General features: G+C 48.7%; 1 protein-coding gene across 2 annotated transcripts in view; it reads left to right on the top strand.

Moving 5' to 3' along the window:
• Nucleotides 1-1,190: 1,190 nt before the first annotated feature.
• Nucleotides 1,191-8,141, top strand: part of FAM171A1 (family with sequence similarity 171 member A1) — a 148,770-nt gene continuing 141,819 nt past the window's right edge. Inside the window, exon 1 of one of the 2 annotated variants that reach the window (XM_050803294.1) lies at nucleotides 1,191-1,215. Coding sequence is in view for 1 of the 2 variants with exons in the window: in XM_050803293.1 (XP_050659250.1) it covers nucleotides 3,381-3,477 (97 nt within the window). In the remaining variant the exon portion in view is untranslated. Of the gene's footprint in view, nucleotides 1,216-3,155; nucleotides 3,478-8,141 lie in introns of those variants that run through there. The other variant, XM_050803293.1, reaches the window with a different exon arrangement.

The following is an 8,141-nucleotide window of genomic DNA, read 5'->3' as shown; positions in this document are numbered from 1 at the left end:
CAGTTCAGTGAGTGCCATATATTAGGAACCCCTAAATACTAGTTTTCTTCATCCCTTGTTAAGATCACACTTTATTATTATTTTGTATTTTATAGAGGTTTATTCTAAATAGCCAGTATGAGTGACCATAGCCCCGGGAAAAACAGTCTCAAGGAGTCCTGAGAAAGTGCACCCGAGGCAGTTAAAAATTACAGTTTGGTTTTATACATTTTAGGAAAGCAAGAGTTACAGGCAAATATATAAATCAACAATGCATGGAAGGTATACAATGGTTTGGTCCAAAAAGGAGAGAGATCTTGAAGCAGGGGTTCACAGAAGACCACACTTTATATCTCAGAGTTTTACAGGAGACCTAGGTGCTCTCCTAATAATCAACCTGTTTCTTTTCTTTTTTTTTTTTTTTTTTTTGAGACAAAGTCTCACACTGTCACCTAGGCAAAAGTGCAATGGCTGTTCACAGGCAAAATCATAGCTCACAGCAACCTTGACTTCCTGGGCTCAAGCAATCCTCCTGCCTCAGCCTCCTGAGAAGCTGGGACTACAGGTGCATGCCATTGCACCCAGCTAATTTATTATTATTATTATTAATATATATTACATATATAATATATATATAATATATATATTTTATATATATATATTTTTTGGCAGAGCAAGGGCTTTACTTTGTTGCTCAGGCTGGTCTCAAACTCCTGGGCTCAAGTGATCCTCCTACCTCAGCCTCCCAAAGTGCTAGGATTAAAATGGATTTGCTGTCCCCCAAAAGCACGAAGTGGCCATACCTGACCTCAACCTGGTTCTTGATTATGACTATTATAATTATCATTTCGCTCAGACTGGTCCTGTCTCTTACAACCAACATCCCTGTCAAAGGCGCTTCCTCATGGACGTGAAGTCAGAAGTGTCGACTCTGTTTGACCTTCGTACCGCTTCTCTTAGAAGCAGCCCCCTACTCTCAAAAAATGACTTAAAAACTTCAAGACCACCACACTCCATGAAGCCATCTTTCTGGCCTGGACTCTCTGTGTCCCTGCAGGCTGGCATTCAAGCTGGAGTTGAGAGTTGAGCTAGACTGCCATCCCATTCGTTTCTTTTCTCTGACTCTCAGGTGGCCTCTGGAACCACAGCAAGGCTTTGGTGCAGGAGTCAGAAGAAGGAGGGAATCCAGCAGTCCTTATTTCTTTCTGCCTTCCTGACTGCTGTCACCCTGTGCAGGTATGCGATTTGCACAAATTGCAGCACTGGTCCTAAGGGTGACTATAAAACCCATATGGGCTTCTGTACATCCTAGTTTTTCTCATGTCTTACAGTCATTTGTCTTTTATAAGCCAACTGGGCAAGTGCCATCCTTCATTCTTTTTTTGGTACAGTGCCTGCCATGTCTTAATGCTCAATTAATGAAATTACAGTAATAACCCTCCTTCTGGCCTGGTGTTCTGGAAGCAGTGTGGGGTAGATGATGGGTCCGGAGTGGATTTTTCTAGGTCCGCAGTGGAAATCGGAAGGTCACCGCAGCGCTAGTTGGAAGAGAAGGTGGAGAGGGACATGAAGGTTGTGTGGAAGGCATACAGACAGGAGTGGGTTGAGAGAAAGAAAAGTTGAGGTTGGGATGGAGGGGGTCCCTAGGCTCGATGAAAGTCTAGAGGTTTTTTTTTTTTTTTTTGTGTGTGTGTGTGTGTGTGTGTGTGTGTGTGTGTGTGTGTGTGTGTGTGTTTTGAGACAGGGTCTCATTCTGTCATCCAGGCTGGAGTGCAGTGGCACGATCTTGGCTCACTGCAACCTCCCCCCTCCCAGGTTCAAGTGATCCTCCCACCTCAGCCTCCTAAGTAGCTGGGACCACAGGCATGCGCCACCCTGCCTGGCTAATTTTTTGTATTTTTGGTAGAAGCAGGGTTTCACCATGTTGTCCCAGCTGGTCTCTTAACTCCTAAACGCAGGCCATCCACCTGCCTCAGCCTCCCAAAGTGTTGGGATTACAGGCATGAACCATCACACCCAGCCAAGTCTGGAGGTTTTGGTGAAGAGTTTCAATTTTAGGGTCAGACTGACGTTGTTATTAGCATCTCGGCTCTGCCACTGACCAGGTGTGCACTTTTGGACAAATTCCTTAACCCTCCTTAGCCTCTTTTCTCATTTGTGAATGGGGATAATGCTAACTACCTCTTAGATCATGTATTGTGAAGATGGACAAAGAGTCTGCTTGACCGAACTACAGTCAGGCTCCGGAACCTTCTTCTAGGCCCAGTTGTGCCCTTCCTTGTAAAATCTACTTTCAGGAAGAACCCTGCTAAGTCAGTTTCAAGAATCCCCCACCCTGGATATCTGATCAGCTTCCCCGTCCACCCCGTCCCGCCCCAGCCCTGCCAGGGTCTGTCTGATCTTCAAGAATCCTGTTAGAATCCCCCTTCCCCCGATGCTTCCTCTTAGTAATTTTCCATTCCCTGCCTCCCACCCTGGTCCTCGGTTATAAATCCCCACTTGTTCCTGCTGTATTCAGAGTTGAACTCAACCTTTCTCCCCCACTGCAGAATCCCATGGTAGCGCCTATACCTATTGCCTTGGTTCCAAAGAGGGTCTTCTTTGCTGCGCTTTCACACGTGTCATGGAATAATTTTTTTTCTTTAATAGGACAGAAATTTTTAAAGCACCTAGGGCCTCAAAAGAGGTGGATTTCCTCCTCGCCCTAACCCCTAGAACTATCCAAGTACCATTCCACCTGAAGCTGTCCACCCGCCAACACGTAGGTACTGCAGGCCTACTGCAGTCTATACTGGCTTAGGGAGTGTTCTTGCGGATCTTTAACACTGGGTGTGAAATCTACATTAGGGGACACAACTATATTAGGATGGCATGGGGGCGGGGGGGTTACATCCAGATACCATGTCTCCTGCGGCCCCTCGGGTGGCCTGGTGTGATGAAAAGGGCTCCGCCCTGAAAGGCAGGTCTGGCTCTTCTGCGGGGCTGCGGGGATGGGGCGAGCCGTGTTGCCCGGGGGTCGGGCGGGGGGTGCGAGGCAGCGGCGGCGGGCGGGGGCTCCCTCGGCGCGGCGGCCGCCAGGTGGCACCACGGGCCCGGGGCCTGGACGCGGGCAGGGGCAGCGGCAGCGGCGGCGGCGGCGGCGGCGGCGGCGGCGGCGGGCGGGGCAGGAAGGGGTTAAGGAACTGGCGGAGCAGCAGCCGCCGCCGCCGCGGCTCTTCGGGGAAACCCGGCGCGGTGCGCGGGAGGGAGCGGCCGGGGCGGCGGGGCCGGGCCAATCGGGCGGCGGGCCCGGCGCGCGGAGCCAGCGACATGGAGGGGGGCGCGGCGCCCGGCCGCCCGTGACGCGCCGCCGCCCGGCCCGCTCTCCGCTAGCCCGAGCCGCCGCCGGCCCTGCGGCGGAGATGAGCAGGTCCGCGGCGCTGCTGCTGTGCCTGCTGGGCTGCCACGTCTGGAAGGCGGTGACCAAGACGCTGCGGGAGCCCGGCGCGGGAGCGCAAGGTCGGTGGGCGGCGGCGGGGCCGGGGGCTTTGTGTCGCGCCGGGCCTGGCGCGGAGGCGGCGCAGGCGGCGGCGGGAGGGTCCCGGGCCGCGTGGTGGCGGCGCAGCCCGAGCCGCAGCGGGAGCCTCCGGGCCTGCAGTCCCCCTGCAACGCGCTCCCGAGGGGGCGGCGCGGGCCGGGGACGCGGGGTGACCTGGGCAGAGGCTTCTGGGGCCGGGGGCCGGGGTCGGGGGCCCGGGGCCGGGGGCCGGGGCCGGGGGTCGGGGCTGGGTCGGGCGAGGGGCACGCGCAGCTCCAGCTGCTGTCGCCGCTGCGGCGGGGGCTCGTCTGGATGCGCTCGGGGGTCCCCTTTATGCCGCGCCTGGGACACGCAGCTCTGTCTCCGATGCCGCCGCGGACAGAGGGGCCGCCCAGGGCGCGCCGCCGGATCGCACTCCAGCCTCCCCGCGCCGGGCTTGGGTCTGGGAAGCCCCAGCTGCTGGGCTGCGCTGGGCCCTTTTGTTGTAGCGGGAGGGGACGGCCGCCGCCCCGGGGTGCCCCTTGTGTCCCGGGACCCCGAGGTCCGCGGCCGCTGCCCGCCATCAGCCACTAGCCTGCCGCAGTTTGGGAAAGTTTGGGGGGTTCTCTCCCCCTGCCTATCTGACGTCTCTTCCAGACCATAAGGGATTTGCTTAGCGGCCCAGGAATCTTCTCTGGAAGGGGAGAAAGAATTGAACTGGGAGGCCCTCATCGCTCACCAAAAAAAAAAAAAAAAAAAAAAAAAAAAAATCCTTTCCAGGTCTGTTTGTCGCCAGCTCGTGCCTTTTGTCTCGTCTTTGGCCTCCACAAATCTGCTTTCCAGCCCCGGGGGTAACGTGGTCGCTTCTGAGAATGGCCACGAGCCTGTCTTTTGTTTTTAAAATCAGCGTTTTTTGAGGGGTCCCCCCCGCCCCACCCTAAAGCTTCCTTGGCACATTTTTGTGGGGACAGCGTCGAGGGCTCCTCTGTTGCTGGCGTTTTCAAAAGGGCCACTGAGGCCCGCAGATGAGCCTCTGCATTCACCCAGCAGCGCACCACTGCCTGGGCTTTTGCTGGGGGCTCAGGTCTCCGCGAGGGAGCTCCCTGCAGCCCTGTAGAACCCCCGGTTTCCAAGCCTGAGGCCTGTCCCGGCAGAAGGGTGTGTGTCCTGCAAAGTTGGCCCTGCAGGCCGAAGAAACGAGGAGTGCTGCATCCGAGGGTCTCCTTGCTGGGACCCCCTTTCCTTGGCTAACCCGCTCAGAGCGCCTGAGAGCAGAGACGCCCGGGCTTCCACCACGATGTTGTCACGGGGAGGAAAGGCTCTGCCAACAGTCTGTTGGGTTGAGTTTGTTGCCTACATGTTGAGTTGAAGGTTTTCATATCTGGCACTTGCAGTATCATTTCCTGGAATATCTTAAATGCATTGCTGCTTCTATGGCCGTGGTAGAATATGACCGTTATGAACTGTGTATAGTTTTAGTAATGCATATCATGGAAGAGCAGACAGCCACAAAATACAAAAAGACCTATATTTCTCTTCGTGTAGGAAACAAATGTTTAGGACATTAGATCATCAGTGTTGCATTGTAGCTTCTTTTATTAATACCCTACTGCTTTTTGAATCAGCTATTTTAGAGAATGATATTTGCAGTTCAGCGAGACCATTAATTTTAAAGAGCAAGTTGAATTTTTCGTTTTGCACTTGAAATACCAATATATGGAAATATTAAATTCATGCACTTCTGAAATAGAGAAAGGATGGCATGTCTTCAATGTATACATGTATATTCAATGTATATATAACAGGTTTAGGTCTAAGACCACGTTTTACCCAGCTCTTGCTTCTAAAAATCTGCCTCTCAGGAATGGAATATTATGTGTAATGGGAGACAAATGGTCAGCATGAGAAGCGGTTTCTGCCGTGGCTAGCAGTGGCTTAGTTTAGGTTATGGTTGGAGTGGGAGATCAAGTATCTTGGCATAGTATTCCACTTGCATTACTTCTTTGTTGTTATCTACTGTAAGGATGGCTTTTTAAAGCCTTGAGCTCAGGAGTTCTATTAGAAATCAGGTCTCACTGCCTGGCATCCAGATTTTGAGCTAGCAGCATTTTTAAGGGAATGGACAATTTCTCCTTTAACATTAGAAGGTCAGTCCCAACTCACTGAGTTCTTCAAAGCATCTTAACGTTCACTTGCTATAGTATGACGTAGTTTTAAAATTCATGTGTTCTCTGCTCTCCTGGATCATGTACACGAGGAAGACAAATGCTGCATCTGATTTCACTTTACATTTTCTACAGTAAATTATAGGTTGTTATGCATACACTTGGTGCTCAGATGGTGCTGAGTAAGTAAGCATCAACCATAGCTAATACCTACACCATAACGCAACCTTTAGTCATCATCATTGGCTTGCATTTTAAGAGAAAAGTTCAATGTTTACCTTTCCCAAAAACTAATTTGTAAAAATTTTGCTTTTATGTAGAATCTCTTGTTTGAATCATTTTTTGAACAAGCATTGCACATACATATTGTGCACCAACAGGATTTGGAAATTACTTTGGTAAAACTACTTAGAGACCTCAAACAGACAGAAATCATATACTGTAGTATTGCAACTAGATTGCTGGAACTAAATGACACCTTTTTTGTTAAATGAGTCTTTATGTCATCTGAGGAAACTAGCATCTGCAAAATTTCTTGGCATTACTTTGCTTTTTATATATTCAAGATCAAATTGGAGGTTTGGCTTCAGACTCTCTTCCCATAGCTGCTTCAGATCAGCAAAGTGATTTCCAGTGCCACCATCAGTTGTCACAGTGAGGGCTGGCTTTGTTCATCATGAATTGGAACTAGCTCTAGACTATGACTGTTTTTATTAAGTGTTTCCTCTCAGTTGCTCTTGAGCATTTATAGTATCGAATCTATTTTCTGGGAATTTTTCAAAAGCTGTGGTTCAAAAGTATTGACCCGTTTTGATTTTCTTCACCTCTTTTACGAAACTGTGATGAGGCTGGGTTCAATAGAGAGGGCTGTCCTAGAAGAGCAGTAAGCTGTGCAGATGTACTCTTTAGGGATGTGTTTTTGAAGCCCAGGACTCTTATTTATGTGCCAAAAGGAAGGTCAGAGCTAGGTTGAGAACTTCATGCTCAGACATCGTATTGGATGATGTTTATTTTGTTGCTAGATATCTAGCAGGTGTTTGAGGCAAACCCGGTGCTGAACGTGCAAGGTGTTTTGCGATGACGTGCTAGCTTTTTGCTCATCTCAGAAAAGCTGCAATCTCTTATAACATTTGAGGTGAATGATTGGCTCTCTCTCTTCTCTAAGAGGTTCATTCCTTGCCAAACTCAAACTTCAGTTATTAGAACACTGGGATCTGTTGAAAGACCACGAAGCCATGTAAGGTATCAGGAGGTTCGTCCAACAAGCCTAACGTATGGAGACATTGTATTAAGAGCATGACTTCTAAATAAAATTCATGGGCTCATGTCCTGGGAAACCGCAGGAGCTGGACTCACAGAGGCCGCTGGGCTTCCTCGCAAGCCAGGTGTGAGGGCTTTATGCAGGAGCAACAGTAATGTCTAGGGAATTTCTGGAAAAGTCTTTGAAATGACTTCATGAATTATTTTTGTATCTTATTTGTACTTGCCTATAATACTTCGTAACTTATAGGTTGTTACCTTAACATCTAAACCAAAAGAAGGAAAATAGTGCATGCATTTCTAAACAAATAGCTTTCAAGTATTAATACTTTCTCAGTTTTAATCAATTCTTTATTTTAACCAAATTACTGACATCTCAGTAAATCTAACTGTGCATCTTTATTATTGCTGGCAAATACTAATTTGGAATTTTTAGTAAATATTAATTTCCTACTTTTAGTAAACACTGCTTACCAAGAAAACATACGGAAATAAACTGGATAGACAGCAGGTATGTATAAAGCTGTATCATGAAGAAAAAGTTGAATAAAGCATATTGCAGAGATTTAGAGGAATTTGTCTTGTGACGACAAATACCTTGTGTACTTTTTGTGAAACATGTTTAGTGGAAATTATACACATCAGTAATGCTGTTATAGTTTGATCAAGTTATAGAGAAGTTTTTTTCACAAGTCATTTTCACTTAACATCACCAAATATGACTTTAGGACTCATAAAGACAACAGTTCTAGCTAAATTATTCAACTCCAGGAAACACAGAACTGAGAGAATATAGGAATATGTCTTATATATATATATATATTTTTGAGACGGAGTCTCGCTCTGTCACCCAGGCTGGAGTGCAGTGGCCAGATCTCAGCTCACTGCAAGCTCTGCCTCCCAGGTTCACGCCATAGAACTGAATATATTTTAAATGTATTTTAGAAATTAAGTTTCAGGCCAGGCACAGTAGCTTATGCATGTAATCCCAGCACTTTGGGAAGTTGAGGTGGGTGGATTGCTTGAGCCCAGGAGTTCAAGACCAGCCTGGCCAACATGGTAAAACCTCATCTCTACTAAAAATACAAAACGTAGCTGAGCGTGATGGCGGGTGCCTGTAATCCCAGCTACTCAGAAGGCTGAGGCAGGAGAATTGCTTGAACTTGGGAGGCAGAGGTTGTAGTGAGTGGAGATCATGCCACTGCACTCCAGCCTGGGCAACAGACTGAAACTCCATCTCA

Source organism: Macaca thibetana, chromosome 9 (assembly GCF_024542745.1).
Source record: "Macaca thibetana thibetana isolate TM-01 chromosome 9, ASM2454274v1, whole genome shotgun sequence".
Classification (NCBI taxonomy): Eukaryota; Metazoa; Chordata; class Mammalia; order Primates; family Cercopithecidae; genus Macaca; species Macaca thibetana.
Note: the sequence above shows the minus strand (reverse complement) of the source record. Positions and strands in the feature narration are given on the sequence as shown.